This window comes from Hippocampus comes, unplaced genomic scaffold (genome assembly GCF_001891065.2).
Source record: "Hippocampus comes isolate QL1 unplaced genomic scaffold, H_comes_QL1_v1.1 scaffold111, whole genome shotgun sequence".
NCBI classification, from domain to species: domain Eukaryota; kingdom Metazoa; phylum Chordata; class Actinopteri; order Syngnathiformes; family Syngnathidae; genus Hippocampus; species Hippocampus comes.
Genome location: NW_017805698.1, coordinates 2735990 through 2753161, shown reverse-complemented (window position 1 = coordinate 2753161; position 17172 = coordinate 2735990). Strand labels below are relative to the sequence as shown.

General features: G+C 39.8%; 1 protein-coding gene across 4 annotated transcripts in view; it reads left to right on the top strand.

The window, feature by feature from the left end:
• The window catches only part of pard3bb (par-3 family cell polarity regulator beta b), a 124847-nt gene that overhangs the window by 71016 nt on the left and 36659 nt on the right, over window positions 1-17172 (top strand). For all 4 annotated transcript variants that reach the window (XR_002169741.1, XM_019882421.1, XM_019882422.1 and 1 more), the window contains 3 exons: window positions 2337-2447; window positions 2800-3174; window positions 11288-11402. Coding sequence is in view for 3 of the 4 variants with exons in the window: in XM_019882421.1 (XP_019737980.1) it covers window positions 2337-2447; window positions 2800-3174; window positions 11288-11402 (601 nt within the window). In the remaining variant the exon portion in view is untranslated. The remainder of the gene's footprint in view (window positions 1-2336; window positions 2448-2799; window positions 3175-11287; window positions 11403-17172) is intronic.

The following is a 17172-nucleotide window of genomic DNA, read 5'->3' as shown; positions in this document are numbered from 1 at the left end:
TGTGTGTGTGTGTGTGTGTGTGTGTGTGTGTGTGTGTGTGTGTGTGTGTGTGTGTGTGTGTGTGTGTGTGTGTGTGTGTGGTGTGTATGCGTGCGTGCGTGCGTGCGTGCGTGTGTTTGCGAGCTGCATTCATTTGTTTGTCACGGTTGCACAATGTCAGTCAGCGATTTCCTCAAGGATCTGCATGCTATGATGGCAAAGGGAGGGGGCACAGAAAAGCATCGCAATAAACGTAACATTCATTTTGAAAGTCAACAGATGTGTGCTTAATTTTTCGACTTATATGACTACTTCTCCATATTGGCTATTAAGAACTTCAAATGGTGTTTGAATGTATGACCTCACAAGTGGTCAAGTCAAGCCACTGGTGTACTTTCTGTTTATTTATTAAACGTAAAAAAACTACAGGTCATAAACTTAATCATGCACTAGCTGCACCGGTAAAAACTGATGCCTCGACACACAGATTGGCTAACCTGAGTTAAAACAAAACAACCACACTCATTTGCTGATGTACATGTCACTCACCAGGCTAGGTTCCGCCTTTTAAAGCCAAGCACATTGAAAACTGAGTGAACTACTGTGCAAAAAAAGGAAAGAAAATGCCTCGGTGCCACGTACCTAATTTTGTATCGGTATTTCTGTTTACTAATACAAACTTAATTCTATAAGATAGCTTGATTAATTTATGGGATAAAGTAGTTCAAGTCATTGATCCTAAAAATATTCAATAGCTGCAGCTCAAAATGCCATATATGTACAGCTGACACAGTTATTACTGCTTCGACTTTACGCTCTGTTGTGGAGAGACAAGATCAGCCTTTTCTCTTCCAAATTGTTCTGAATTGAGACAAAATAAGGACATTTTTCTTGAGCCTTAAAATTATACAGTACAGTGTGTAATGTAAATGAATGCAACACCACTGCTCTCATTAAGTCGCTTGGTGTAAGGTCTAGATTACAACGATGTTAGTGAGTAGGAATGGGTTTTCGGCTGTTCATCAATACTCTGTGCTTACGTTTCTAACCTTCAGTAAACTGAGATCCCATGTCTGCTCGGTCAACAAAAATCCATCAAGGTTTTACAAATTCCCCATCTTACTCGTTAGTAATCCCCATCTGTGCTCCAAGAGACGGAAGGCTTTAACAACGGGTTTGCACTCCATTTCCAGCAACCGCACCATCAGACGCAAATATACCGTAATGCACGATCATGTAAATTAAGAAAATGTTCCTCCCTATGGCAAAAGAAGTAAATCTAAAATAAAGCAGAAATTAGAGCCAGGCGGTCTTTGCGGCGAAATGCTCTGATGCCCTTTACAGTAAATTCCTCAAGACATTTGGAATTATAACAGTTTTAACACTCTGTAATGCGGTTCAATTATAGAAACCCCTCGGAGGGCGCTGTTTCGGAACAGAGTGATGGACTAATCCTTTTTAGTACATTTGAAAACCTATATTATGTACATACTGGCACTTTATTGCTTATGAACACATCAACCATGAAAATAAATCAATAGCTCCCACAGTAAATGTTTCCCCCCTCCCCTGGTCACAAGTCACACCCAGCAAATGATTTTATCCCCACAACCAACCTTCTCTTACACAGATGGTAGCCTTAATAACATGTGTACATAATTCTGATTAACTCATCCTCACATGCAAATGAGTGGTGGTAAAGAATGTAGTGCGAGGTCATGAATATTCACAAGTCGAATATTCACAAGTCATCCTTCTGTTCCCACTAATGACAGAGCAGGAGCTTTTGCCGTCATCCAACTGGCTGCCATTCAGTCTTTGCTGATGCTGTTCTGTTATATTTCCTGTGAACAATGGTCTTAGTGGTGTAAATGCATACAGTATGTGTCACTGCATTCACACTGTGGGAATGCCTTTCGGAAACAAATAAAGTACACATAAAAGGTTAGAATTCCGTTTTGGCACCGGGTCGATAGCCCCATTCTATGACTGCACCCAAGCATTTTGTTGACAGGGACTCTCCATACTTTGCCTTCTCGCCACAGGCACAGTACATATGACATTATAAATATAGTTAAGGAATATTGTAAAACCAAATATAATGTGTTGAAGTTTAAGTATGTCTCCTTGAAATAATACATCTCTGTCAATGTCATACAGTTTTCAGGCTATCTCTTTGTTTTCGTTTTTAAAAGTTCACCAAACTTGTATAACCCACGCCACTTTATAGATGGTCTGCTGGTGACAACTTTTCTTACGTTTAAACTGCCACACGACTTTATGCCCAGATCCCCTTGGTAATACACTTTTTATTTTCCTCCTCCCTATTTTTTTTCCCATTTATGTGACCTGCTCAGATTTGGAAAGAAAAAAGAGGACAAGAAGGAGGCCAAGGCAGCTTTGCCGCGTCAGAAGTCAGACATTCTGACTGACCTGGACTTTGAAAGGATGAAAGAAGAGCGTGAGAGGTGGGAATAGTTTATTTTTCTCATCATTATTTACTGTTGGATACAAGAACCAAAAAAAAAAAAACCCTCAAGGCTTCTGCTGTAAACACTTTAATTCACCATCACTAATCAAACATTGATTTTTGTTTCCTTACTATTCTATGCTTGTCACATCTGAGCCTCGGCCAATAGAAGTCCGAATCATAATTGTCCTAATTTTTACATAGTTGGCTGGCCCATAATCACAGTTTTTCAAACATGCTAAAATACAATGTGGGCTGTTACGCTTCCTAAATTTTTCCGTTTTGTTCGTTATTCTGTTGTTTCCACTATTCCGAATGTCTTGACAAAAGCTGTTCTTCCCATTTGTCAGAAATGAGGCAGGACATTCTGAGCTGCATGAGAACCGCTCCAAAGACCAACAAGTTGCAGGTGGCGGACCCATATATGAACATATCGAGGATGATGACACAGATCCCAATTATGCTCAAATACAGTCTTTTAAGGACCGTAATATGGTTTCACCACCACAGCCACTGCTCCAGTCCTCGCCACACAATACAGTCCAGCATGGTCATCTCAGGACCCCTTCTCCCCAGGGCCCATTAACCATTTCTGGGCAAGCCAATCGGAGTTATGACCCAGGGGCAATACCTGAAGACGAATTTGATAGGCTTTATGCAAAAGTCAACAAACCTAAAGGAACTGGGACTGCCTCGGCTCCTGTCTCCGCAACTTCCAGCGACAGGTAAGGACTCAGATGAGTGTGTTTTACGGGCTGTAAAAAAAAAATCAACCTACTTGGGGCTTTTGCTTGACATCACATCATTGAGATGATTTCTGACTAGTTCAATTGGTTCACATCTAAGTTTCATGATTGGGTTCACACCTGCACACCTATACAAAATGCACAGAAAGGTAAATGAAATAGAGTTCAATTAAAATGGTACAAAAGGTGAAAGAATGAAAGAAACTATTAGGATAAAAGTATCAACTCATTCACTGCAAAGCATTTTCAAAGCAGTTCCTCATATTGACGGTCCATTTTAGATTATCTGTCAAGGCCCGCAGAATATTCTGTTCTGTGACTTTTTACTCGATGAACGATGTCATTTTTTCCCTCATTATAATTAGCACACTTTCTACTAACTATCATGTCACCTACTTACTGTTTGTACCATACATTTATTTATCTGTCCGAGTGTCAAGTACCTAAGCTTGTCCGACTTCCAACATGCTGGCATCTCTCGACCTCTTAATCTACTTGACAAGACAAAATCCACCCCCTAATCTTGATCTTCTACTCAAAAACTGTGGTAACCATCAAATCCAAAGCGATGACACTCTGCCATGTACAAAGATCTGTTCGGCATTACAGCCCTTTACAAATTTGAATTTCACAGACAAGCTGGGTGAGACCCTCTTCCACACCTTCCTATTAAAAAACGTACTTAACCAATATATAGTCATGGGTGGGTTGGACTAGCTGATGACGACAGTGCATGAGTTAAAGGTATTAAATGGTAACATCATGTTGTTTTTTTGCTGTGACACAAAACTTTTGGAAAATGGTCAAAATGATTGTGTTTTAACCAACTGTCATAGAATAGCAATGTTTTTAGGGAAAGAGCAGGTTGGGACAAAAGAAATAAAGACTTTGTGCAGGACTGAACAATGAGTAAAACACGACGATTAGCACTTTTGCAAACCTTATAACAAATGCCCATCTGACCACCTGGCTGCTGTTGTTGTGAGGTTGGGTTGAGGACTGTTGACACGGCCCTCGATTCTTTGTGCGCCCTTAACCGGAAGGGCGTCTCAGATGAACGCCGCTCTGTGGGGGTGAGCATTGTCATCTTGAAGGATGGAGTTTGGTCCCAGACTATGGAGATATAGGATTGCCATTGGATGTACAATCTCATCTCAATATCGTTCTCTGCTCTGTGCATTGAAATTGCTTTCCTCAATGACAAGCCTCGTTTTTGAAGTCATGGAAATGTCATCCCCCACCAGCACACTCCAGTCAGCACCTGGGGGAGGGTTTCCTGAAAACTCAAAATAAGACTCTGTAGCAACAGCAGAAATTGCTTGTAATGTGGATATAAGAAGTCTACACACACCTGTTCAAATGCCAGGTTTTTGCGATATGCTATTAAAAAATGAGACCAAATAAACCATTTCAATTTTTTTTTTACACCATGTACAATTCATTTGAAAAAAGATGAAGGGGAAGTTAAAAATAAGCTTTTGAAATAGTGTGGTTGCAAAGGTGTCTACCACTTAGAGACTTTATGTCATCCCAGTGCTTTTCGAGGGCAGTTATTTAAAACAAACTACAGTAATATGTTGTTTTGTTTTCTCCCAACTGCTCCAAAATGTATTTTTGCAAAGGGCACAGAGTTTAATGCTTGCTCATTTGGTAAACCTATTCAACACAGAATTACAAATATATTGTCGAAAAATAAACACCTTGAAATGCACTTGATTTGAGACTCCAGCAGGCAAAAGGGAAGTAAGAAGGAGGCTAGAATGTGAGTGAATTCAACAAGCAATGCATGTTGCTCTTAAGAAATTGGAGGGTGCGATTTTTATTTTTTTTTCCCCTTCAGCCCACATACACACCTTTTTCTTGTGCACGTACACTGTCAGGTGAAGCTATGTCAGACACCACCAATTTTCTGAAGTGACTGCAAAGCCTTGGTTTAGTGCTCCCGACAGTCTTGAGTGGCTGCCCCTCCTACCTCCACCCAACTACTACCACCACCACCACCACCACCACCACCAAACCATCCCAAGTGCACTCAGGTTACCATAACAACAACCACCTCTGGCCCTTAACCAATTAGAATGCAATCACTCTGGAGACGACGGAGTAGAGTCAGCTTGAGAGACAGAGTTATTATTGCACATGAGCAAGAAAGATCAATAGCAAATTATTCTCAAGAACTGTAAGACGCAATAAAAATGAAATAAAAACCATCTGTGGATCTAGCAATTTTTTAGTTTGGCCTCTCACTATATGAAAGTAAAACTGCCAACTTGTAGCTTGACCACCATTAACATAAACATTGAATGCCAACACTCATTTAAGACCTGACTTTCTGATTGAAAATAAGGCGGATAAAATTGGCCTTGGTTGACCCTACATGTTACATCTTCTTTATACTCATGCGTGCAGTGACCGCGCAGATGTCACTGTCAATGTTGCGTGCGGTTTGCCTTTGTACTTGCGCGCAACCCACTTGCGTTGTTTCGAAAATATGTTGCACTTTCACTCCAAGTCGGAGGGTGTCGCTACGGCTGAGGCTGGCTCAGACACCACACGGCAGAGTTTCCTCTGCATGTGTAGACACACACACACACACACACACACACACACACACACACACACACACACACACACACACACACACACACACACACACACAGGTAAAACCGCCAAGCTACCAATCCTTCACAGCAACAGCAGCGAGCTGCATGGTACAGATCCTCTCTTCCATGATGACAAATAAATTACCCTTAAATAGAGCCGGGGAAAACTGGTTACGTCATCGGCAGCGTGTGACGAAATGGACCAATCACAAGAGAGAATGTGCGTTGCATTCTATGCACAGCAACAATTTGATGGAGGGTGGCCGTTGCCACCTGCGCGTATGCGGGAGTATAAAGAGGCCTGTAGTCTTAGAATTTACACAGTTGGGGTAAGTTTTCGAAAATGAATGGATGCCTTGAAATTTAGGTAAAAAGTGGGGCTGGCATGCTGAGGAAATGTTTCCTGAGTGAGGTAGAAGAAAAATAATGTGATTTGTTTCCAATTAAAAATATAGTAAGAAATTACAAACTCTTGCTAATCACAACCCAGTGGGATTCATTGGCTTTATTGCATATTAGAATGCATGAGAAAATCCAACTCGATTTTTTTGTTGAAAAATGTGAGCGGTAAGGAGGTTCAAGGACCATGCAGAGCATGAGAAAGAAGAGGGATTTGAAGTGTCTCGAAAGTAAAAGGAGGCCAAACGGAAGGTCAAGTAGGATTAGGAATAAAGAGAAGGGAAGTTAAAAGAAAAGAAAACAGGGAGCGGGGGCGAAACAGAAAATAGTTATGGAGAATAAAGAGATAGAATGAGTGTTTGGTGCTAAAGGAACAAATTAGGGAGAGAAAGTGCTGGAGAAAAGGGGGATTTAGTTCTAAAAGCATGAAAAAGCCACTGAAGACTGACAGTAGATAAGGGCTTGAGAATAAGACGGAAAAGATTGAACAGTGAGTGAGAAAGATTTTGAGGAAATGGAAGGGACAGTGCATGTTTGGAACTTTGAAATGAATTAAAAAAAAATGTGTGGTTTTAAAGGAGACAGGAATGGACCCAAATAAAGAAACAGTAGCAATCAAGGAGGGCTACTTTGAGGAAGAGATATTGGGATCATTGAGTATTGGGGCCTAAAAAGGGCAAACTAGAGTGGGAAGAGAGATGTCAAAGTAGAGAAAAAATAGGGGTTGAACTAAATTGAGATGCTGGGTGCAGAGAATGTACAGACGAATAAAAGAGAGGAATGAGAAGAGGTGGGGGAGTCAGCGGTGGGGAGTTGTTGTAAAACGGGCCTGCATGTGTGTTTTCCTGGACTCAAAGTGAATGATTCAGCCTGGCTAATAAGGAAAGCTCTCAAGAGGCACTCGGCTGCCATCCTTTCCTCCCCCTTGCTCGCTTTCCTTCAATGAAGCCTTTCTCGGCCTCTCTTCACCCTGTTGCACTCTCTTCCTCTCATTTATGATTTCCCCCTCTATTTGCACAAGTAGTCTGCAATGAAAAATACATTTCATGCAAAGGGCATCTGCCTGCAATTGAACGTGGGGGTTTTACATTGTAAAAGCACACACAGGCAGGGACTAGGTACTTGGTGGTCTTGTAGAAGGACACGCCATTCATTTTAAAGGGCCACGGACGCACTCATGGACAAACACATAAGACCGACCACATTTAAGCTTTAACATCGGCGGGATAGGGGCTTGATGCATAAGAAATGAACCACTGTGGAGATTAAAACATTGTATTTGTGTTGATAGTCATAATTCTTTGACCTTGAGTCCCCTACATGCAACTCCCTGTAAATATTTTCCTTCTTTTCTCATGTTCTTTTCTTATTATTTTGTTCTGCAAAAAGCAAAATAATCAAAAATAAAAAGCTGATGGAAAAGTAGAATACTTGGTGATAAACAACTCATCCCTTTGATCCTCTGGACTGAGCAGGTGCTGATGTCTTATTTGATGTCATGCGTGATAATTGGTTTTAACAACAAAGATCTGTGCAAAATTAGAGGCATCATCAAGGGCATCATTCGATCCCCGCAGAACATTTGGGACATGAGTTTGTTCGGCCAGCAACAAGCAAAGCCAAATTGGCTGGGAAGGAAGAAGAGACCAGAAAGGTCAGCTCCAAAAATGTATTTTGTAATGATCACTTCCTTTTTAGCAGAATTATTGCTCTCAGAGCACAGCACTTGCTGGCTGTAGTCTTTAGCCGTGTCCTAAATTGGATTAAATGTTATGGAATGTAAAAATGGGCCTTTATCTGACTCTTACGTTATGATAACCAGGAGCAAAAAATAGTGCTGTGCCACTGTATTGCAGTTACAGCTCTAAAATGCATTATTTCAAATGTTTATCGAAATAACTTTGAATAAAGGTTAATTCAAATAGAACAGCAGAAAAAGTGGTATCAATTGAGGAGCTAATTCTCTGGTCTTTTTAGCTTGTGAAGGTAACATCAGAATGGAAATGAACTGATGATGTAACGTCCAAAGTTTGAATCGGGACAATGGAACTTTTTTTTTTGTTTGATGAATTTTTTGTTCTGCCATGTTTATCTAAAATGTTGAAAAATGATGTTGGCAATTACGCTTTTTGGTGAGTGATGTAATAATTTGGATGTAGTTTGTTGGTGTCGACTCGACACCAGTCCCCCACCCTGGACTGGTTGCCAGTCGATGTGCCAGGGCACATCACAAAAAAACATCCTCAACTCTACTGAGAACAAGCGGTAAATTTTATCCACACACTGGCATTGGTATTGAGCAAATTAGCCTGCTGCCGAGTCAAAGGGGAAAGTCCACAATGAGGGTTTGATGCCAGCTACTCTACCACCTGCAGCACCTCATGCACATGCAGAAGACATGGCTACATAATCTGTTGACTGAGACACCCAGAACGCTATGAAGGCAGGATGCCGGCCTTTTCTTCCCCAAAGTGTAGCATGCGCAGGCATTACGACAGCCAGTCCGATTGATGTCATGGCAGTCGACAGTAGCGTAATTACTCTCGGTGCTTATGGTGCTGCAAGAGGAGCCGTGTCATATCCTGTCAGCTGCACTTTAAAAACACGTGTCGCTTCCTGTTAGCCTGAAGAGCTAAGTGAGCCTTGGCACAACCTGCGCGAGTAGAAGTACCAACCTCATAACACAATCACACTGTACGAGTGTGTAGTTGTCTCTTACACGTATTTCCTTTCTCCAATGCCTTTCCGTTCTGACCCACCTGCCATCGTTGGTCATCTTTTGTTGTCAAACTTCATTAGTGAAGATGTCAGATAATTAGTGCAAAACACAAGCGAGGGAGATTAGGGAGACAAAAATGATGAAGGCCGAGACGAGGGAGGGAGATGAGGCGGAGCCAGGGCAGAGGCGATGGAGAGAAGCAGATGATAAAAAGATTAAGGGTGGGAGGTATAGAGAGATGGATTGTATAAAAATTATAGATGATAAATGATTGACTCATTTACTTATTCACAATTTACCACATGGCTTAGGGCACCTATGTATGTATGTTGTGTGTGTTCATCTACCAGCCCGAGAGTGCAGCTGAGTGACACATAGATACAAGATACAGGGAGGGACAGATAACACATTGATCGGCCTTCGTTGTTCTCGTCTAGTTCGTTCTTTTACGACACAGAGCATAATGATCTTCTACTACTTGGCATCAGGGACAAATGCAGACTACAACTCCCTCTTGTCAAGGCGTGTGTGTGTGTGTGTGTGTGTGTGTGTGTGTGTGTGTGTGTGTGTGTGTGTGTGTGTGTGTGTGTGTGTGTGTGTGTATTTTATATATGTACATGTATGTATCGATGGATGGATGCATATATTTACATATACACACTCATTTGTTTCATAATACGTACAATATTCGGAACTATCAAAACATCTGATATGTTTCATGCTAAACATGAAAGTCATGAAGGGTGATTGTATTATCCCTTCTACCGTATTTTCCGCACTATAAGGCACACCTAAATGTTCTCAAAAGGCGACAGTGCGCCTTATAATCCGATGCGCCTTATATATGGATCAATATTTCGATTTCTTGGACGTGGTTTTTTTAAATGTTCTGTCAAGTGCTTTTTTACAGCTGCAGTGGTTGTGAAAGCGGCATATAAATAAGGTTGTGTTGAATTGTATGCCCTTTAGTGTAGCTGCATCTAGTGAATGCATAATGCAACCTCAGCCACTATTGTAGCACTATTGTAAAAACTTTTTTTTTTGGGGTTGTTTTTTTATTTTTTTTCATTTTGGTGCACCAGACATTAGATTTTAAATAAATAATGATGTCTGATGTGTTTAAATCGTTTAATGATTTGGGATTTGTCAGTTCTCTTGGCCCAACATTAATATGCATCATCATTTATGATTTTCAATTTATCTAATCTGTTGCTATCCACACCACACCCCCACATTTTTTTAACCTTGAACAGATTTTGAATGTGCATCATTAGACGGCGTCTTCTTATCAACCATGTAAATATTTATAGCTCTTTATGACACATTTCTTATTTAAGACGATACTGTAGATCTATCATTCTTATAACATTACTAATGGAACAGATTACTTAAATATTCATTCCAGCGTTATTAACAACATGCCAAATTTTTGTGACTCATTTTAAACATTCATTGAATTTTTATTGGTGTGACCTAGCAAGCGCAAAGAATTTATCTCTTTCTGCAAGAGAGAGAAACATGTCATAGGGCTGCGGCGTTAATTTTAGCAATGCCCAGCCAACCTCAGAAATAGTTGATAAAATGTTATTTCAATATTTTTATATTTTTTTAATTTTTATAGGATAACATAAGAGCCAGCGCCATCTAGCTGTGCAGTCACTTTGGCCAATCATATTGGTGGTTGTTCACCACACTGTTGTTGTTTGTCCTTCTTTCCGTCTCTCTTCATCAGTAGCAATGGAAATGTCTCTGTGTTGTGGTTATTCACGCCAGTTTTGTGATTGTAGCATGCACCTGTCGGACTAGGTGGACTGTCTTCAATGTGGTCACTAGTGCATACCAAGCATTTCCCATTGCAATCTTTGTGTCCACAGGCTTCACAACACATTCTTTCGCTGCTTTAAAATCATATCGTTCTGGCCACTCAGTTCATGCAAGTACATTCAGTTCTTGGATCTTTCAAATCCTGCTCACTTACTGTCATTACTGGTGCTCCTCAAGGTTCTGTTCTGAGTACACTGCTACAAGCTACTGTATACATCAGTATGGCTCAAATTTCTTATCAATCTGTCTAAAATTCCGCAGCTCGAACCCCTTCGTTGAATTATATCACCCCTGATCTTTGGCAGTCAATCATATCCTTGAAAGATTTTGCGCCTCACTTTCAATGCCATTCTTAAGCGTCTTCTTGCACTCTAGGTGTTCCTTTTCCATCCACCTCACGGTTCCTTCCATCTGTTTATATATTTGTTCATTGTCATTATGTTTTGTTAACATTTTCAATGTTTGAATGCTGACAAGTGAGTAGAAAAACGCTCACAAATAACATGTATTGTGCCTATTGTTACAAGACTTTCCTGTGTGTTTGCAGCAACATGGATCGAATCCAGCTGCTAAAAAAAGAATACCAGCAGGCAAAGCGAGAGGGAATGGTGCCCGCGTATGAGGAACTGGACCCTCGACGTCTCGGGCATGATAAGGACAGGGTAAGGATCTTTACTTCAAGCAGACATAACAGTTTAAGCCTTGTGACGTTTGCTTAGCTTTTCAATGTTACTTCTTTCTATGAGATAAGATGTCAATGAGCGAGAGACTACAAAAGCCAGACCTGAAGCCTTCAATGTGATGTTTTTTTTTTCCAAACCCGAAACTCATCTATCAAAATTATTATTGCATTTTAGTCTTTATCATGGATCAAGTTGTTTGAATTTTCGTTGTAAGGTGCATTAAGACTGCAGTACTGATACTTTGCAGTGCAGTGGTATGTCATGGTAGGAATTGATTGATTTTTTTACAGCATTGTCCTTGATACTAAGTATGTCTAATAATGTGCAATAACACGCTGAATAAGTTATAGAATATACAGGATAGTTAGTGCCATAGAATAATCTCCCAGATAAGGCTACCTTGTCTTCCAGCTGCTCATGCTCAAATCAAGATCATTGTTGCATCCTCTCAGCTCCCCTTCTGTGGTTGACTCAAACAAGTCGCTGGAATAACAGTACATTATCAAAGTGCTAATGAGGAATCACCTCCCACATTGTTGTCAGGTGTCATCCAGCAATGACTTATTTTGCTTGCCAAATGTAAATATTTCTGTCTGTAAGACACCCACGGGCTTTCTTTCGATAGGATGGTTATTGCACCGTATCACTTACTCATTTCCATACTGATTTGATTTTCATTATCTTGCATTTTAAACAGTATACGTGACAGTATCACCACAGATGGACAAACCACTCACACTTAAATTATAACGTGAATGCATGTGTGTTGTTGAGTGATTGTCCAGTATAACAGTTATTGAGATGAATTGAAGTGGTGAGAATTCTTGGCAAAATATATTATTCCTATACAGTGCTGGCAGGTAAGGTTAACTAAGAATGGAAATTTATTAAATCAAATCAATCTTGGCAAAATACAATATATTTCATGTTGCAAGAAAGTCCAATTGACCCATCGTCAAAGAGAGACTCCTTTTTGATACTAAATTATGAAAAACATTTTTTCTCCTTCTGCCATGTTAAAAATCTATTTTTTAGTTTTGGCTAAATTCTAAACTTGTCAACAAGATAGTTACGTACAAGGTTTCATTTTACAATGTAATCATACTTAGATCATTGAAATGTCACATCCGAGAATGCATTCGCACTGCTATGCCTGCCTTACTTTAATTTAGTTCTCAAAGTAATTTGGTTTGGTTACAGCGAGGGCAACCTTCCTCATGGAATCAATAGCCACACTTGACTCCAGAGTAGAAAATCTTGTTATTGTTTATAAATCAGGTAGGGAGACCAATTAAAAAGCCTCAGAGGTTGACATTCATTTTCACCTTTGAGAGATTACAAATGTATTTCAATTAACAACAGATCTACTTTTTCACACATTATGTCTTCTTTTTTGTTTCACCGGTATTCTTTGTTTGTTTTTTTAAACCCCCCCCCCCATGCCCCCACAGAACAGACAAACAACAGACAACATTGAAACAGTCCCCATGAATCGATCATCAATAAGGAAATAAATCAGAACATATCATAGAACTCTTCAGCTTTGCCCTTTATAATGTATGTTAGGGTTTCACACTTATTTTCTTTGGCTGTTTTGCCAGATTATTAGCTGATTGATCAATAGAGTTTATATGAAAAACAATTCCTGGCCATAAATGCATGAGTATGGCGGTGACATAGTATGTTTTCATGTACTGTGTAATGACATATTTATAATTGGCCGGCACGTTGCTCTCAATTCCGAACCTCAAATCAGCCCATGTCCATACCGTTATAAACCGAGGATTCTCTGTACACGGCATTAGACCAAGGATATTTGGCAGTGGCAACAGTCGGCTACAAGGTTAGCATACATAAATTAGGAGCTCTGCATACAGTGTGTGTTAGTTTACTTTTGCAAATTGAATGGAGCCATCAGTTTTCGAATCTCAGTGAATATAGGGAAAAAAAATAGTCCCTTGCCATTTTCCGTATAAAGGGGAAGGTTTGGCTAAAGGTTTGGCTACATCTGTTTTTTTCTTTCAATTTTTTTCTTTTTTCTTTTTTTTATCATACAAAAGCTTACAATTGGTACTTTTGGTACAGCTGCAGTCTAAATTGATTCTTACTGCCATCACAGGAGCAGCTCGGGGCTAAATGCTTTTTTTGGTGCTTTGAGTGTGAAGTGCTTATGCACCTTGCTTTCAACAGTTTTGAGACATACGCAAATACTTGTATTTAGTGGAGTTGAAGTAGAATGCACCGTGAGAGCTCTCTTGTGATTCGTATGTTAGTTTGATAGTCACTGCGCACAGACGTTGAGGCTTTTAGACAGGACCATTGAAAGTCAAAAACTTTTTTTTAAATAGTCATGTATGCATTTACATACACACATATACATATATATATATATATGTATATACATAGAGAGAGAGAGAGAGAGAGATTATATCACAAATGCTAACATGTTAATGGATTTGCTTGACCCTAATTCCAGGTCACTGCCTCTGTTAAAATGAGTGGGATGCATCAGGAAAAGCATCTTGTGTAAAAACTATGTTGAACATACGTACTGTGGGGACACGTAACGAGACGTGCCCCCACTCTAACGTGGAAAACATCACTGATGCAGTGTCAACTTTCCACCAAGAGAGGATGCTAATAGATATCGAAAAAGGTCATGTGTGATTTTGTTCGAGTACACTCGTGGACCTTGTGCACCTAGTGGACTTACTGTATATGGCCTGGAAAGTCTGTGTTGTTGACGTACATTGATGCTGGCAATGCCTCAGCGCAATAAATAACTAAATAAATCTTTCGACAGTTTTTTTTTTTGTGGTTGACGTTGTCCACTTTTTTTCCCCAGCCCGAACCTGTACATTACACATGTTAATATTGATGACAAATGTCTGTTTCATTGACGTATGCCTTTTGGGACACAGCACAATAGAAGATCAAGATGTGCTTTAGTCACTCATGTACTATTATAAGACAACCTTGTATTATATCCTGTTGATTAAGACGGAATTCCCAGTTCGAAATGTAGACTGTCTTGCTTGTTTGGGCGTGCTTCCAGATTTCATACAGATTTCCGTTTAGAATGAATGTGTGTGTTTCTGTGATTGTTTCTCTTCCCGTTCAAGGTTTCTGTCTTCTGAACGGTATCCAGTGTTCCTCTGCATCACTTCACTATTGTGTGATTCACAATTGGGGAAAATCCCAAGCCACAATTCCCATAAAATGCTTATTTTGATGACTAAAATCCTAGTATTCTCATTTCCTTCATGCTTCCAAGACCCTATAAATCTGCATCAATTGTTTCGAGATACTTTCAATATGTTTAAATAGAAGAACTGTTTCTACCACTGCAGCTTGCAGTTAACCATCAAGTTGTGCCCACATTCCGAAAAATGCAGTGCACTGATGCTACAATTGTAGGCTTTATAGACATGCCACATACCTTGAATAATACATATTTTATCAGACCTTTTATGGCCATTTGGAGGCAGGCAAAATTCTCTCTCCCTGCCCTCGGTTCTATACAAGTGCATAAGCACTCAACCCCTTTCTTTGCTACCTTCAATCTGCCCATGTGATCTCTGCTCTATCTTTGGTTGTTGTATGGCTGTGCATGGAAGGAACCCTTATACCTTTCATGGAAATAGATGGCAATAAACACTGTGGCTGAGTGTAGCTCGTTGTTACAGGCGAGGTTAAGAGATTTGTTTGTGCACTATTGTTTACCACAGTGGCTCAAGCATGATTTGCACTTAACAGCTTCAAAGGAACTATAAAGTGTACTTGGAATGAGATTTTCCATAGTTGTTCATGAAGTAGTTGATGGGTTTATGCATTAACCATCTGTTATTTAGTCAGTCACTCAGCCAAGGGGGAAGATTGAGCACAGTTAAATGTAGCACAATAAAATCAAGCACCATTTGAAGCAACCTCAAAAGTGAATATTTTACGTTGTGTTAATATTATATTCGCTACTGTCATGACAAAAAGACCTATTTTCCTATTTGCCAGAGGATTTGAATGTGCTACTTTTTGTTTGTTTCAACTGCATTGTCTAGGGGAGAAAAAAATGCCCGTTGAAGAGACATACTATTCCCTTACCGACTGAATAAAGAAAACAAGGAGCCCAGTTCACTGGGTTTGCTTTGAAATATAACCAGTGATACATATATTTGTGGCTAGTTTAATATCCGAAGCATATCAGTCTCTTAAATCAGACACATGCATAGATAGATTGGGAGCTGGTAAAAGCACCACAAAAGGGGAGTGTTCAGATTTAACTTGGATTACTTGAACACCGGATGAGTAGCAGCACTCTGAATGACCTGCAGTCAGATAGCCAAAGGAGGTAGCTGAGCCAGAAAAAAATGCGTTAGTCAATGTGAGAGAGTATAAGAATTATGCAGCTGGTATTAGGAAAGTGCATGAGGCTACTGTACAGAGATTTGGCAGTCGAGAGTTTGTGACTCAGGAATCACTTGAGGTTTTGAGGTTGGCTTGGGAAAAGTGACACTACTCAAGATGAGAAGTCTTCTCAAGAAAAAAATTGGCTTGATATGTAGTTATGCACCAAATTGTCTCCAGATTTTATTTATTTACCCCCCCTGCGGTCATGCGAGCGCTTTTTGTTTTTCGGCCTTGTGTGTGACAGATCGTGAGGATAAGCAAGGCTTGAAACAAACAAAAAAAAACTAGTTGACTGGCTTGTGTTTGTTTTCCTTTGGTCGATTTTTCTGTATAACCCTACTCAGTTAATGTCAGCTATGTTATGAATTTTCCAATGTCCTGAGATGTGCAAAGGTAACGGCTAAAAAGCTGACAAGAGTATGAAGAGACTTTGAAGGCAGTGGTAAAAACATGACACGATGGCAAAGTGACTGCTCTGAACGACGACGATCCGTAGTCATGATCTCTCATCGCCGAACTGTGAGAAGACAAACAGAAATAAAATGGCGACCGTTTCACTGAATGACCCGTCTTGGTTGACAGTTTGGCTAACTTTAGCTAAAATAGCACTGATTTTGCCAAAAATTCGTCTCAAGGCTCCGATAGCAGATAGCATGGTGGGAGTCAGCCGCCAATCCGATAATCAATGAATCCTGACGTGTATGCACTATAAATACAATACCATGACAACTTTGACTGACAGCGTACGCTAAATATTTTGTAAATCTGTTACTAAAGAGGACTTATCTAAAAGGGAAACATTGAAAATGGAGATACAGTATGGACTGTATGCACAGTATGTAACATGCCTTTTTTAAAAATTTGCTTAAAGTTAAATCTTAGCATCAACAAAGGCTATTAATACATCTTAACCAATAATTATGGAGGGCACTGTAGATTATATGTTGTATGTGTCATTGTAAATTCGCAGGTGAAGTAAAGTGTGGTGAGAATCAAGTCAAGTAACTGCTTTGTCTAACTCTGTGTTATATCCGAACCTTAGAAGGACAAGAAGAGCGTTGAAAGAGGACAAATAAGATGAATCTAATGGAAGCAAATGGAGTCTGGTTCCTGCTAATTGTCCCAGAACAGCTACTCAAATTAGAGAAGGGAGGGTCAAGAGAGCCAAAATGCTTATTGAAAGTGGAAAGACAAATGCAAAGTGATCATACCAATGTTCCACAGAGTATAGTCTTATTCCCGTACTTATTACTTTATATGTGATTCCCTCCTTAATCGTTTTATAGTATTAATCAAAACTATGATCCAACACTTACTGGTTTCCATAAAACTGTGTGTGTGTGTG